Below are 15,500 nucleotides of genomic sequence, written 5' to 3'. Positions count from 1 at the left end.
TCAGTGCCACCTGATCCGACAGAGGTCAAAGGTCAGTAGACAGTCAGGTCTAGGCCATTTAATCACATTTAATTGTATTTTTGATCAATCAAAAAGAATAAACATGATGATGTTTTCATGTTTATGGACTTAATCTGATCCAGATGAGATTTAGAGCAATGACTCCACTTGTTTTAAGTCTATGTGGGTCTTCATCTTTATGGCAGAGTGAACATGCCCCAGCATCACTTCTGCTACTCTGTCATTACAATTTCATTATTTCATCACTCTGCCAGCTCACATCAAAGGGTGATGTACGCGCACTTGAGCGCTTCACAGCACAAATCAATGCGCATCTCAGGGGGAACCTTCACAGACAAACATAATGATAGTGGTTCTGCCATCAAACACGATCACTTAAACGAGGACTGCGACGGAGCCGTTTGAATAAATGTGGGACGGAGGAGGAACCCAGCAAAGCAATTAGTCGTCATGAAAGGAGGAGCCCAGCTTCTAACAAAGACAGGGGGAGAGACGGAAGATTTAGCGCCCCGCGAGACATCGTTAACGCCCACCGACTCGTGAACGCACGCGCTCAAGGTGAGGAAGATCACAGCCGTGTGAGAGATGCCTCCGGCTGCTCCTCCTCCGCCTTGTGCACCATGTTCACAGGTGCCCTTGGCCTTCGTGAAGACTAGACTGTGTGTGTGTGTGTGGTCCCCGTTGCAGAGGATGATGGAACGCTGGTGAGCGGCTGACTGGACTGGTCGCATCACATTTTGAAATGACTCAAAAGGAGTTCGGCGACTCACTGGTGAAAAGCAGACATGAATCAGATGCCGTCACCTGATCGTCAGACCTCACCCACACATCAAGGCCGTTTCCGGCCTGTGATGTGTCACCTGTCACCGATCTAACGAGCAGGCAGTGACTAACTCTATTAAAGCAGGATGTAAATGAGCGGAGCTTTGAACCGACGAAGCAGAGCCTGAAAGCCTCCGCGGTGATGTGACATCAAAGACATGTGCAGCATGTGAGCTTCATTAGTGCAGCGCACAGGCAGCGGAGGACAAATTACCTTCTGTCGCAGAGCCAGAGGTGGACATAAAGCAACATGTGCTCGCCCAGCTTCCACTGTTCCCAGAACTGACCCCCGCATCAACGCAGTGCAAAGTAAGCAGGAAATGCCACGTGGCGGCTTCCTGGACTGATTTAGAGCTTTGAGACGGCACAAAGGGAGGCTGAAGGACGTAGGAAGCAGAGGAAATGGCTGCAAGAGGACAAAGAAGCAGGAGAGCAAACATGCTGAATCCTCAGGCCTCATCCTCTGGAGGCTGGAAGACCAGTGTTTGCTAAGTGAATAGATTCATCTTTAATCAGATCCGAACGTGCTGTCAGGCCAAAGTTATTGTTTACACACTAAAAGACAAATGAGGAAAAATAAAATTACAAATGAGGCATGAAGTCAGATTTTAAAATGGCTGTGAATTACTGGCGTGCGTTCCCTGCACACCTGCAGCGTTTCAGCTTACTGTAGTAAGTACACACACACACACACACACACACACACTGCTGCTTCTGTAGATGTTTTGCATGCACTGTATCAAAGCCAACTATGCTGCTCTACAATGGAAATGTTGGCTTTGTTGAACTTGCAAGCCTGCGCTCGCAGCCCGGGGTTCCCGCTGTGTGATTATCTCACTGAATGACATACGCTCCTTCAGGGCAGCAGGCAGTGGCAATTAAAGAATATCTGCTTTTCCCCCCAAAGTATAAAAGCTGAGCCCCGGTGAATGCCCCGCTTTGTAGAACCATTGTTAGGAGGTGAAATGTGATGCTCATGTTGATGCGCTGCAGAGCTACAGTACCTGAGTTCTTTCCAACACTGTAACGGTGGATCATGTGCTGATCCGCATGGTGCTGTGCTGCTCCTCGGCTCGGCCCAGAGGTGAGGCGCTCCCGACTTCCCTCCAGGAGACGCCCCAGAGACGCAGTGTCGGAAGCAGCCGTGGAACTTTCTCACACTGAAACCCAGTATTCCCAGTGAAAGACCCCGCGGCTGCGCCGCTGTGCCGGGCCGCTCCCAGCTCCGGCCCGAACAGGGCCCCCTCTCTGCCGCTCTGCTGCAGCGGGGGCCTGTGGAGGCTGCAGTGGAGGCCAGCGGAGCTGCTCAATGGAGCCACTCATGGATCAATTACCAGGAATATCAAACAGCGCATAAGAGCGTGGTTTGAGGGTTTATTTGACTTTGGTGGTCGGATTTCTGGCAAAACGCAGGCATGTGCGAAGAGCGAGATAACGACACCAGAGGATGCGAGGTGGGTCATCGGCTCTATCAGCCACGAAATAAAGATAAGAAGAGATATGAACATCACAGCTCTGGCTTATTACATTTTTCTTTCAGCACCAAAATTCGAAGCGACACATTCTTGAAAAGCTTGAACAGACGACCTGCTGGGTGTGTGTGGGGCCGGGGAGCATCTTTTGTCATGATAACTTGGACTGCACCTTTAACATGCACATGCACAGAGAAGCTGAAGCGGGGGCTGCCACAGAAAACAACAATTTGCCGTGTGCTGAGCTCTGACGAGGGTGAATTCAAACAAATCTACATGCGTATGGAAAAGCGAGGATTAGCTAAACTAACAAAGGAGCCAGCATAGTGTCACACTACATGTGCACATGCTCCTCAACCACACCCCAACACCCAAAGTGCTCTGATTTACATGAAAAGTGAGGATCAGTGGAGGAGGTTAAAATGCCAACATGCTCAGTTACTAAACCCAGCTCCCTTTTTACCAACCCTGCAGTGAAATGGTCTGATTGTCAGCAGGCCTGGGAGTGCAGCAGCTCTTTGATAGGTGGGGTGGTGGGGGGGGGGGGGGGGGGGGGGGGGGGGGGGTTAAGAACACAGGCAACAAAAGCCTTCTGTCGCAGCCGGGGAGTGGGGTTACCCGCTCCGTGCGGCGGGGTCTTATTTCACATGCATACGCATGAGCATGCACATCGGAGTGCAGAAGCTCACGCGGCTGCTGCAGGAGCGCGAGGCCCGGGGAGCGTGCATGTGCTTCCTCAGGGGATGAACCAGGTTTGTTTGTCAAGCACGACACAAGCACAAAGGCCACATAAGTAAAGTCATGGCTGGTTATTGTTCCCTTGGAAATGACATGACAAGGTGCTGAGAGCAGGGAAAGATGTTTCCTGCTAAATAATGTGAACTAGGTTTTTGAAGGTAGGTGTAAACTTGGCCTCTAATGAAGTGTTGTAGGATTAATGGAAAGCATTGGGTAAATGTAGATTGATCACTCACACTCGTATAAGCTTCAAAGCTCGTAGAAAAGCTCATAAATGGCTCCTGATGTAAATCAGAGCAAAGGCTTTATGATGTAGTGCAGTAAAACAGATCTGGCTTGTTTATGACTGTTTTTACAGTGATACTACAAGAAATACGTGAAAGGCAAAGTAAGTATCAAATGATGAGTCACTGATAACATACTCACATCCTTTGCATTTTTTTAAAGCAGCACACCGTATGAGAAAGCGAATGCTTTGCTTTTTGTCAGAGGAAACACAACCAGCATTACAGTGACAGGAAGTTCAGGCCAGTGCAATGGCTGGAAGACATAAAGACATCACGAGAAACAAGAGCTTCAAAGGATGAAGTACAAATCCCAGGAAACCACCTGGTTCCTCAGTCAAAATCAATGGCAAGACGCTACATAATTAATGATCCTTCCTTCAACTGAGTCTGGTCACACCCAATAACTGCAGTGCTGATAAATAATGGTGGTCATTAATTTTTTTTTCACCTGATCGTTTCAAACACTAAACCCATCAGCAGGAATGAATGATCACTTTAACGATGACTGCGCCACAGTTGGCGTTTAACTCACCGGTGTGTGTTGTGGGACAGAAATAAAACTGAATCATCAGAAGCCTAGGATTTGTATTACTATGACAGATCAAAATGTATACTCTCTAATCAATGCAGTTTCAAACAAACAAAATGAAAGCAACAGGTTCACGTCTCTGAACATATATAAGTCATATGTAAATAAGTATATAAAATATGTATTGCAATCATACTTCCACCGTGCAGGACTGAGGTTTAGTCTTTGCTGCCACCTACAGGCAGAAGTAGAGCATTGCAGATAACAAGTGCAGAATAAATCTTCCTACACTCAGCACCAATATAGTTTTCTACATGTCTGAAGTGATGGTCACGAAAATGATCAATGATATATTATTAGGTAGAAACAACGTAAACACAGTGTTTAAATGGACTTCACATTTATACTGTTAATAGAAAACATTGATTTCCAACTGTGTGGCACATTTGTTTTTGGGCTCTTGCTAAAACAACCCTGACCAGCACCCACAGTTAAAAGATGGGTTTTAAATGTTCACATTCCTGCAGCCACGATTCCTTCAGCAGAAAAGCAGATTATTCCTCGGAGGAAAGTAAAGTTCGGATATTGGTTGCAATAAAACACTGGAACTGGCAGTATGTTGTAAGTACCATCCGTGGCCATGTTAAAAAATAAAATACACACAGCAGAGAGCAATGAACACTGCCAAGCAGAACTAGAAACCAAAAGCATTTATTGAACATAGTTGTGGTTTTTATTCAGGGGATTGGGGTAGTGTATAAAGTTATTCTGTTGGAGCTTGGTACCTTTCTACCCTTTCCCATCCAAAGTTAGCTTCTTTTAAATATAGTATTTTTTACTGAATTCTCTTCCACATAAATAGCATCATTATTGCTCATTAGAAAAACCGAGTCTCTGAAAAGTACAACTCACCCATAATGGCATTGAGATCTACAATGTGGCATTTAATTGACCATAACCGAGTTGAAGCAACTGCAAAAAGAAACGTTAGCAACTCAACCTATCTTTCTCAAAGCTATGAAAATAAGCATCTCAAAGCTTATTCATCGTTAATATTTCATAAGAAAAATACCTCAGCACAAACCAATGTATTGTACACAGAAACAAAGGTCAAATTAACAAAAGGGAACCCGATTCATTTGCACATGTACTTGGGAGAACAGGTTCATAGAAAACGGTCAAATTATGTTTGTTTAAAGAATATTTACAAATGTTGAAATAATGATTTTACAGTTTAGCTTGAGTCACTCAGTCATCGGCACCATTGGTCTGAGATGACCGACAACCAGGCTCGTCTATTTCTTCATCCTGCGAGACAAAAGCAAAAAACCAAACCAAACTGATGAGTGAACTTGGTCATGTAAAATGAATTACATGAGCAGAAATTTGGTGAATTAATGAATAGTGAAACCTTTTTCAGCACTGCCAGCAGTCCTTTGACAGTGGACATCAAGTTGGAGGACGTCTTGCTAATCTGGTTGTAGTAGATGGATTTCTGCTCCTCTGCAGTTTTCAGAGTTTGCTCGGTTTGACTTAGAGTGCTTTTAATTTCCTCCAGCTCCTTGGACAAAGCTTTATTGGCCTGCTCTACCTGTGTTTTCACTTTTGCATCTTCATCTGCGAAGAGATTCAGATCAAATTAAGGCTGTCATTCATCCTTTCAACGCCCAGTAAACTGCTCCCCCCAATCAGTTTAAATACAATTTAAGTACCCATTTTGGCATCTTGCTCCATGAGTTTCTGTTCCATCTCCTCTCTTGCCTTTTCACTCTTCTCTAGTTTCTGCATCATGCTTCCGATGTCGACCATGGCTCCATTATAGGTGATCAGATTACCATACTCACTGGAGTCTGACTGAGCACGGGTTTTTGGAGCAGGAAGTAATCCTCGATTACCTTGTAGAAAAACAAGAACTTTATTGAATTAATGTTCTGGAATTATACAATTTCAGAAAAAAAACATATGTTGACTCACCAATAAGATTTTCTATTAGGGCTTCATTAAAGGAAGGAGCAGGCTCATCCTTCTCTCTGTCAGTCAGTTTACGGTAGTAACAAGACTCCCTGACCACCGGCTTGTTCAACAGCTTCTTTATCTATCCAAAAAAACAATCAACAGCCGGATGAACAGGCACGATGGAAACCATCTGAGGGATGTGATTCAGTTTCAGTGTGAGTGTGTACTCACCTGAGCACGAGAAAGGTGCAGTCCCAGTGTGTACAAGATCTCCTCCAGGTCTCTTTCCAGTAAATAGCCACAGTGGCTCTGGTCAAAGTAGACAAACGCCATCAGCAAGTCCTTGTTGAATGTGACCATTTGCTTCTTGTCCTGTTGTAACAGCAAAGTCATATTCACAACAAATCCATGTTTATACTTCATCAATGTCATAATTTGCCCAAAGCAGTTGCCAACCAACCTTATCCTTGGAGGACCTCTCCTTGGATGACTTGCGATCGTCCTTTCGATCTTTCCTGTCCCTGTCATTTGAGTCATCATCGTCCTTGTCTAGGGAATATATGATGTTGTAAAAATGTTATCCATCACGCAGTTTTGACAAAATTAGGCTGTGGGAAATTCAGAAAGGGTTCTATGAATAGGAGAGAGAATAAATTACCATCGTCGTCGTCATCATCTGCATCTTCAGCCTCCATGGGGTCATATTCCTCAGCGTTGGCATTGCTACCATCATCTTCATTCTCTTCTTCATCACGAGAATCCTCCTTTTTCATAACCTTATCGTCATACTAGATAAAGAAAAAAGATTTGATGGGTTGAGCAAATGATACACATAAGCAAATAACGTAAAACCAGACATGTGCAATCGATGTACCTTCCTCTTCTCTTCCTCCTCCTCTTTGGTCTTCTTTGCCATTGGTTCCTCTGTGTCCTCATCCTTTTCTTTCTTTATTTCACGTTTTTCAACCTCCTTCTTTTCTGCCTCTTTCTTGGCTTTCTTCTCCCTTTCCTTCTTTTCATCCTTTGCAGGAAGAGCAGCGAGGGCTTTATAAATGCGGTACCCAAAGTCTCTCTGTAGCATCTCATTAAACAGCTCAGCAAACAGGGAAACCTTAAAACAAATGAAACAAAAAAGACAAAGTAAATAATCAACCTGTAAAAAATAAAATAATCAGATGTGAGATGAGGGTCAATGTGTCTCACTTCAAAAGAGTGCTCCTTGTTGTCTTCCAGTCTGTAGTCCAAGAGCACACTCAGCGACATAACACTGCAGTCAAATTTGCCATTTTTTGCTGCCCAGTTGGGGTGCACAAGGATGGTTGGCTCATCAGGAAGGATGTAGCGCCTTTCCCTTCGCTGGCGCTCAAGCTCCTCCTGCCTCTTTCTTTCCTCTTCCTGTATGTGAAGAACACTTAAATCTAAGATAAACCTAATTTTAAAAATATTTTACAGCATGATGATAAAACAAATCTATTCCTGCCTTTAAGTCTGTTTATACTTAGGACATTCACATGAAAACATCATTACTACATCATATTTCCACATAAATAATCGAATCCATTAGCAATATAGTTCTCTTTACCTCTCTGTCTTCTTCTGGGCAAGATGGCTCCTCTTCTTCCACAGCTTTAACCTCCGGTTTCTCTGGCTCCTTGGACTCCTCCACCTGCTCCTCCACCTTCAGCTGCTTGGTGAGCCGAGCAATCAGCTGCGACTTTAAACCCTTAGAGCTCAGAGAGCGACAATCAAGCTCCTTGCGCAGATCATTTACCTGCAAAAAAACGGTACAAAACAGGGAAAAGAGAAACACTCATTTACCATTGTACAGTCTGAAACTAAATAGAACAATAGAACTACAAAGCTATTCGTACAGGTACAAAAAAACAAAAAGAAAAGCTCATTGCCACTGTGTTAGTATCAGCTTTGGGAACTTATCTGTTGAATCTTACCTTCATTGATTTCGGATCAAGTTTGGCCCAGTGAGTAGGAATACTCACATCCTTTGACTCATCGTCATCCTTGTCCTCTTCCTCCTTGATCATTAAGATAGAGACAGGCAGAGACAAAGAAAGAGGTAGGATAACAGTCAGGATAACAATCATGGCCACAATGAGCTTTAAAGTTGATCTGTGCAAGAAGCAGGGTCACATCTGTCATTCATTGTCTCGTCCTAGTGAGCTGTCGACTGTGTTTAAGTCCACTGCTACTGAAGCATACACAGGGAAGCTCTCTAGCTCTTATGAAAACCAACACATATGCCCCCCAGCTGCCAATCAATCAATCTGTGGAACACAAAAAGGTAAAAATCAATGAGAAGTGTATCCAAAGGGTGTGTAGGTACATCAGATGAACTGAAGCTGGGCTCCAAACAGAGTGAGGATAGGGTGGCCCTACAATGGTCTATGACTGGGGTACTGGACATTTATGGGTTTTATACACCTACGTCAGATAGGAGCCATCTGTCATTCTGGCCAACCAACTGCCCTGTAAAAACCAAGTTCTAGATATGTCCATATGAAAACGTAGAACCCAACAACAAGAACAGACAAGAAACAGAACTTAGGGGAAGTTCTTTTCAACGCCAGATGATATTAAATTGATGTGAGGAAAAAAACAAACACATTTCTAAAACATACACATTGTTTACACGCAACTGACTCTACAGACTCCAGTTTGAAGGGGAAATCCAGACTTCCAGTTCAGAAAGAAAGTCTTCACTGGTTCAAATTTGATAAAGTATTTGAAAATAATCCTTAAGCTAAAATGAAAGTACGGTTTTACAAAAGGCCAAAGTTAACATGAATAACTGAACCCAGATTAGTATCCACATTCTATGTTTTAAGAGCTGGATGCTGTTTTGTCAGTTGCGATCGGGCCTACACAACACAACCTAGTCTCACTGCTTCCACTGTATGTGTCTGCTGGATGTGAGGGAAGGTGGGAGTGCTGATGAAGGAATGGAGGTATTTAAGCAGAGGAGAAGGGGACAGGTGGAGGAGTAAAGCAGAATGAGCCTAGGTGAGGTTTGATGGACCAGTTATCTGCCTGTGTCTGTGTGCGAATAGTGAAATGTGCCGTGTGTCTGATGTGTGTCTGGGGTTTGTTTTTTGTAATTCCTGTGCCTTCCTGTGAGAAGCGGAAATGAGAAGAGAGGGATTAGCGGTTCAGTGCCTGTTCTCCATCTGCCTCCTTTCGCTCGGCCGACAGCTTCTCAGCCAGCTGCTCCCGGAGTCGCCGTGACAGCACCTCCCACTCTGAGCGGGTAGGAAGACAATGCCAAACATCCGGAAGAAACAAAACCACTGTCTCCACATGAGCAGGGACTGTCCGCCCCTTGTGAGTCTCCTCCGGCCGATGATAGCGAATCTCTGCAAAACGATACCTGTCGCAAAGGAAGAAGGTGCATTGGAAAGAAACATTCTTGTCAGGGCACAGTATAAAAGACAAGCCTTGCTAAGGCGAGCCTTATACAGCTACTCCCTCCCATGATGTCACTGAATGATGGTACACATCATTAAAGCCATCTTTCTCCCACACAACACACAGCTTAGATAAATGGACCCAGTCTGCAGCTCTCCAACTGTTGTCACAGGTTACGGCAGCCATTTTGAAAAAGTTGACAGACAATTACATAGAATAAATCACACCCTCATATTCCTCCCCATTATAGCTTCAGCCAATTATGGATGAGTGTTCAGCACTTAACCTAGGATACACTTGATGCACTACATTAGGGTTGTGCAAAAAGAGACGAGACAGGACAGAACAGTGAAAGCCAGTTAAATATGTAAGATATTTAACAGAGAGGACAGAAAATTAAATCAGAAAACAAAGTAATGGCAGTGTCTTCTGGTCCAGGCTACTGCTTCCAGCCACAAATCCATGCGTTTGGTGTGCCATCATTATAAATACATAGAAATGAATACGTATAGTTTGACACAGAGCGCCAAGACAGCAACACACAAGGCCAAAAGAACATCGCGCAATTCAATAAATTATAATCATAAATATTAAAAGGAGCAAATTAACAACGCAATCATCAATATTAAAAAAAAAAATTACCACCAAAATGTGTCCAGAAGGTGATTTAGTATAGAGGTAGTAAATTAACAGCATACAACACATACTGAATTTAAGATTTTAGCATAAGCAGTAATAGGTTTAAACAGACGCCATGGTGGTGAAAACAATAATAAAAGACTCTTACCACTGCGTGCAGAGACTAAGGTCTATGGCTGTGAGTGCCTTGCAACAGCGTATGGCTGTCTTTATAAGGACTGATGGATCATTCTCTGGGTCGGCTCCATCCAGAGAGGGAGACCAGTGACCACCAATGGCCATGGCCTCATCTTTACCTCTCATTCCTACCAAAAACTGAAGGAGAGAGAAAGATGGGTAAAATAACAGTCACAGAGTTTAGATGGAAAAAAGGAATGTGGATAAAAGGATATGGGGGATAAAGAAAATGGGAATAGGGACATAGAGAGAGAGAAAATGATCAACAGCATTTCCAAATAATTATTCACTAGAGGATCTAAAACCAAACAGAAAAAAGGAGCTAACATCAGTTGGGACATTTCCACACTTTGAGTATTCAGAAATGGAATAGGATATTACATCATTTGTTAACTCGTGCAGATTACAAAGACGGAATGGCCATACTGTACCTTAATAAGTCTAGCAGGATGTTGGAAGGAGTCCCTAAGTTCCTGAGGGTCTTCTGCCAAAGCACAGGATTTGTGATACAGCTCTTCTATACTGGGGTTAGCTAGCAGCATCACCTGGAACAAACACAGGTATGTAAATACTGTGATGTATAGTGTGAGGCATAACTACCCTCAATTGGCATTGAGCTAACTAAATACCTGGTAAATCCCAATAGTAGATTTTGTTTGATATATTTGACTGTGTTGTACCTTAGCACTGTAGGTGTGGTTGGCATCAGGAGGGTCCAGAACAGCAGTGTTCTTTACTAATGGATCCACTTCTTTGTGCAAAATGTGAAAGTTACAGACATTGTTAAACTGGAAGGGCCTTGTCATAGGGAAGGCATCCACCCAGGTAAAGACTGCATTAAAGAAGTCACTGGGAATGTAAAGGCTCTGATAGCGTCTCCTCAGCTCCATCATGTCACAGCTTGAACTGGAAAACACAAGACAAAGCTCCCTCAGACAAACAATATATTTTTCAGTATTTCATATTTCACATTATCATTCTAAGTTTTGGAAGCACTAAACGCTGAAGATGGTACTCACCCATCTAAGCTGAACTTGGAGAACTGGACCGTGTAACGAGGCACCACCCTGCGAGGCCTTCTAGGAGAGCGGTCACGTCTTGGTGAGCGGTCTCTAGAACGTTTGCGTGTGGGCGAGCGTTCTCTTGACCGCCTGCGCTCACGATCTCTGTCTCGGCTACAAATGACAAAAGTGGTCATATGAACAACTGCCAAAACTAAAGGCAACTAACCAACAGGGGGACATAAATGTAATATGTAACGTTATCATACCTTCGCTCCTCTTTAGTCCTGAGGATGAGCTCCGGGCCTCGATCATTGCGACTTGGGAAACGAGGCGGAGGTTCAATCCGTCGCACAGGTTGTGGCTGTGGCATCATTCTCACTGGAGGTTGAAGGAGACCCCCAGGAAATACGTCTATAAAGCACAAAGCACAGTTTTTACACAAGTATAATGTTGTGGTCAATGTTCTGTAAAAATAGCTACAAAAACGGTTGTGGTAAATGTTTAACACAACATCCCACGGACAAATATATTGTACCTTTGGGCGGAGGCTGTGGCAGCAGAGGCTGAGGAGGGTTTTGAAGAAGAGGGGCAAGAGAAGCAGCAGACAGCTGGGCCTGCAGGAGGGAGGGAGGAGGCGCCTGGGATGGAACATTGAACGTAGTTGGGGGAGGTAGGGACTGCAACATAGTGGGGGCTGCCTTCATCATGTTAGGACCTTGGGGTTGACTCTGAAGAAACGAAAAGGAAAAGAAAAAAAATTTGGAGAGGTAAACATATATTCAAAATGTTTTCTTATATACAGTATAATATAAGAAAAGATACTCAAAGTCTTAGTAAGTTGCTGATTGAAAGAAAGAGGCTGAGAGAACATCTGAGTCTGAACATCAAGTCTGCTTAGATAAGTAAAATCCTATTGGAGGCTAACAAGAGTGAATTTAAGAGGTAGACCTGAGGAAAACAACTAAGCAGGGAGAAGAACTGAAAAAGTGTCAGAGTCAGAGCTAGGAGATTACATTTTGTCTGTTGTCCGGAGCAGAGTGCATGTCTGGGTAGCGCAACTGCATCCCAGGCTCATTGTAAAGGCCGCCCAGCTGTGGGGAAGCTTGAGGTAAAGGTTGAGGCTGCTGCTGATGCTAGGAAGGATGGAGAAAACAATAGTCAAAACACAGAAGGGTACAGAAATTACTTCAAAACAAAAAAATATTTAGGACCAAATCCAGTGAATAAAATAAACCTCTGGGTTTCAGTTCAGTAGAGCAGTTGTCAGTTTTATCAAAAGAGCAAACTAAGCAAAACAACATTCTACAGTTATTTGTTGAAGCAAATTCCAAAATCTTGAAATTAATCTTCAGTTTCTGCAAACTTTAAATGTTCTCACCGACTGGTTTCCTAACTGAGGTAATGTCTGGATGCGTTGGGCGTTCCACTTGAAGGGCATATTTGGGTTGTACACAGCTTCCACTAGGACCCTGTCACCCACCTGGGGAGTCTTCCCCTTCACAGCACTGCAAAGTATTTTCAAAAAGCTTTCAGATGTGTGTGAACATCAAAATTTAGGTCACATATTTAAAACGGAAACATATCCAAACACAGACACATTGAAATAAAACGTAGCTACATTAGAATTCCTTTTGAATCACCATTCCACCAACACTCAGTGTCAGTCAGATAAATGCAAAGGGCTGCTTTATCACCTTAGCTGGAAGAAGACATCTTCATCTACAAAGCCAAATGTGTCGTGTAGCTTGTTGACAACACCAGTAAACACTCGCTGTTTCTGTGGTTGCGTCTGCTGTTGGTGGCTTGAACGCGGTGTTGGGTAGGATACAGTAATCTGGGCTGTCTGCTGGGGATTAGACAGACTCAGACTCGTAGGCAAAGCAACTGGAGGCTGTAGGCATCAAGAAAAAAAAAGAGCTGCTAAAATTAACATTGTTTTATTGCATATGTTAACATGATGAGTAAATACGACACAGAAACTACTCGAAAGGTCTAGAATCAAAACGGCAAAAAGCTTTGAACAGTTCAGATTACCTGAGAGATCAGTGCCTGTTGAGGCTGTGGGAGCTGTTATGGAAAGGGAAACCAGAAAATACAATGTTAAACTTTGTGATTTGAAGTCTATGTGATCATTTTAAAACTAGCTATGAAAAATTATATTTTTGATAAATGTACTTGAGCAAGAAGTAAGAAAAGCATATTCACATAATCCATTTAGAGACAACTGCTATAATAGTCAGGTTATCCAAGATATTAAAGCATACAGAAAACTCAATTAGAATGATTCCAGCAAGAAATCTGATATCATTTCATAGAAGGGAAAAAGAATATTACCCACAGCCAAATCCGATTATATATATTTTACAGTGTTTATACAAAATAAAGTCTGACACAAGGTTAAATGAGCCTAGGTCTTACTTGATGAGGTACATTGTACATTTGTTGTTGTGGAGGTTGCTGGGGAGGTTGCTGTTGTTGTTGCTGTTGTTGTTGCTGCTGCTGCTGCTGTTGCTGATATTGTTGCAGAGCTGAATTGATCTGGGACTATAGATAGCATAAAACATCCTGTGTTAAAGTGTTTAAGTGGCTATAAAATATATAAAGTATATAGACTATATGAGCACTGTGTTTTGAACTATCTTTCTGTGACTGACCTGCTGTAGTGCTGCTGCTGCAGCCGCTGCAGCTTGTTGCTGCAGGGCAGCAGTTTGCTGAGACAGCTGATAATTTGCAGCGGACTGGTTGCTAAGAGAAGCTGCAGCCAATGCTGACTGCTGAGAGTAAACAGAGGGAGAGGCTCCCAGAAGAGATGGCTGTTGCACACTTAGAGCTGCAGAGGGAAAAAAAACAAGTCACCATATAAGATGGAAAAAGGGGGAACATGTTTGTAAAGGACATCTAAAACATGTAAAACCTGGTAAAATTGCAAGTGACATTAGATTAGTACACTTACAATGCAGGCTGTTGAGATCAAGAGACTGTCCTGTGTGGCCCGGCTGAGACACCGCTGTGGCAGCAAATTGAGTGGCCCAAGGTGGATTCTTCTGTCCCCCAAACTGGGCCATGACTCCTTCAAGTTGAGGGCAGTCTCTGCTCTATAGGCCGATGCTTGTTACTAAAACCAGGACCCAGCAGAACAAGTGGCATGTATAGAACGATGTTCAACATTTGTAATCATCATAAGTAATAACAAAAATGTACAATTATTATTCCACAAACCAGGTGATAAAATTAAATAGCATAAAACATCTTCATTACGCATCACCGTTTACTTGGAATTGCGCTGAATGCGCAAACACACACAGAGCACTGAATAAACAGAATACAAAGGCAACAGCCACTGCACCCAAGGAACCACAAGTAACTACTAAGAAATATATAAAACAGAATATCTGAAAACATTACATTTGGAAGAATAGATTGTAATTACAAGGTTAACGTCCTGTGAAATGTAAAAGCCACAGCAGCTGTTATTCCCTTATGTTGTCTTACGTTTAACTACAGTAGCCTGCAGGACTGTAAATTTTAGCTAGCTAGTAAGGACATTTGTAGAAACGACGTAGCAGTAAATTGGTAAATTACTTATTTGCATGAAATAAACAATAATACATGTTTGAGTGGTATCATGTTTTGTACAATAATTGCTGACATAGCCTCGACAAGGTGGTCAGGGAGAGGACAGCTAGCATTAACTAGCTAACGTTTTGCATCTGTGTAGCTCTCTAAGGTTAATGCTGTTTGGGTAACGGCTAACAGGGCTAAGTAACGCAATGCAAGCTTTTGTGCCAAGGCGGATTCGTCTGCGTTGGTTTAATGTGCCATTGTTTTAAAAAATGTCTCGTGAAGGCAGTTGAATAGCGAGCTAACACTTAGCATCTGCACCTTGTTAGCTTTGTTGCCAGATTAGCCGCGTGCAGGATTTATTATCAAGAGCAAGGCCCGAGATAACGTTGGTCTACGTTTTACAAGAATAAAACATTATTAACCATCTATTAACTAAAAAAAGAAACACTCGTGTGTAGTTTATAGCGCAAAATAAAAGGACGCTAAATATTCGCAATAAATAGCATTGTAAGCTCTTGAATTAAATATTATAAACATTGCTTACCGCTGTCCTTCGCACCGGCTGCTACTGACTTACACTGCGCATGCGCGAGCAGGAGGAACCGATACATTTCTCAGTTCAGTCACACTCACTAAGTAGTAACTTTATGGTAGTAGTAACCTTAAATATTTATTTTTGTATATTTATATATTTATTCAGAGAGCTATTTTAGGCTTTAAATTGTTTCTTAGATTGCTGTGTGCCTGTCTCCAAAACATGAGTTAGAGAAATATAGTTACATACATGAAATATATTTTAGTATAAACTGTTTAGAAATATATCCAAACTATTTAAGCGTACTACCCGAATTTACTATACAGAACAGTGTAA

At 42.8% G+C, this 15,500-nt stretch overlaps 1 protein-coding gene and 1 non-coding gene across 2 annotated transcripts; both read right to left on the bottom strand.

Annotated features, from left to right (window-relative positions):
- Positions 1–4,564: 4,564 nt before the first annotated feature.
- ccar1 (cell division cycle and apoptosis regulator 1) lies at positions 4,565–15,291 on the bottom strand. Its single transcript, XM_029127042.2, has 26 exons — positions 15,174–15,291; positions 14,019–14,180; positions 13,720–13,895; positions 13,484–13,609; positions 13,100–13,132; positions 12,760–12,956; positions 12,444–12,570; positions 12,079–12,198; positions 11,601–11,793; positions 11,332–11,476; positions 11,081–11,236; positions 10,742–10,967; positions 10,493–10,606; positions 10,033–10,199; positions 8,997–9,207; positions 7,775–7,858; positions 7,408–7,596; positions 7,029–7,220; positions 6,700–6,936; positions 6,484–6,613; positions 6,286–6,374; positions 6,057–6,197; positions 5,844–5,964; positions 5,582–5,764; positions 5,281–5,486; positions 4,565–5,177 (listed from the first exon to the last, which is right to left on the bottom strand). Exons 2-26 carry the CDS (start codon positions 14,128–14,130, stop codon positions 5,118–5,120), a joined length of 3,735 nt encoding a protein of 1,244 aa, XP_028982875.1. The 5' UTR covers positions 14,131–14,180; positions 15,174–15,291; the 3' UTR covers positions 4,565–5,117.
- Positions 10,386–10,452, bottom strand: LOC114842362 (small nucleolar RNA SNORD98). Its single transcript, XR_003783387.1, has one exon. It is a non-coding gene; the product is annotated as a small nucleolar RNA SNORD98 (small nucleolar RNA).
- Positions 15,292–15,500: the final 209 nt, after the last annotated feature.

The sequence above is a fragment of the Betta splendens genome, chromosome 15 (genome assembly GCF_900634795.4).
Source record: "Betta splendens chromosome 15, fBetSpl5.4, whole genome shotgun sequence".
Classification (NCBI taxonomy): Eukaryota; Metazoa; Chordata; class Actinopteri; order Anabantiformes; family Osphronemidae; genus Betta; species Betta splendens.
Note: the sequence above shows the minus strand (reverse complement) of the source record. Positions and strands in the feature narration are given on the sequence as shown.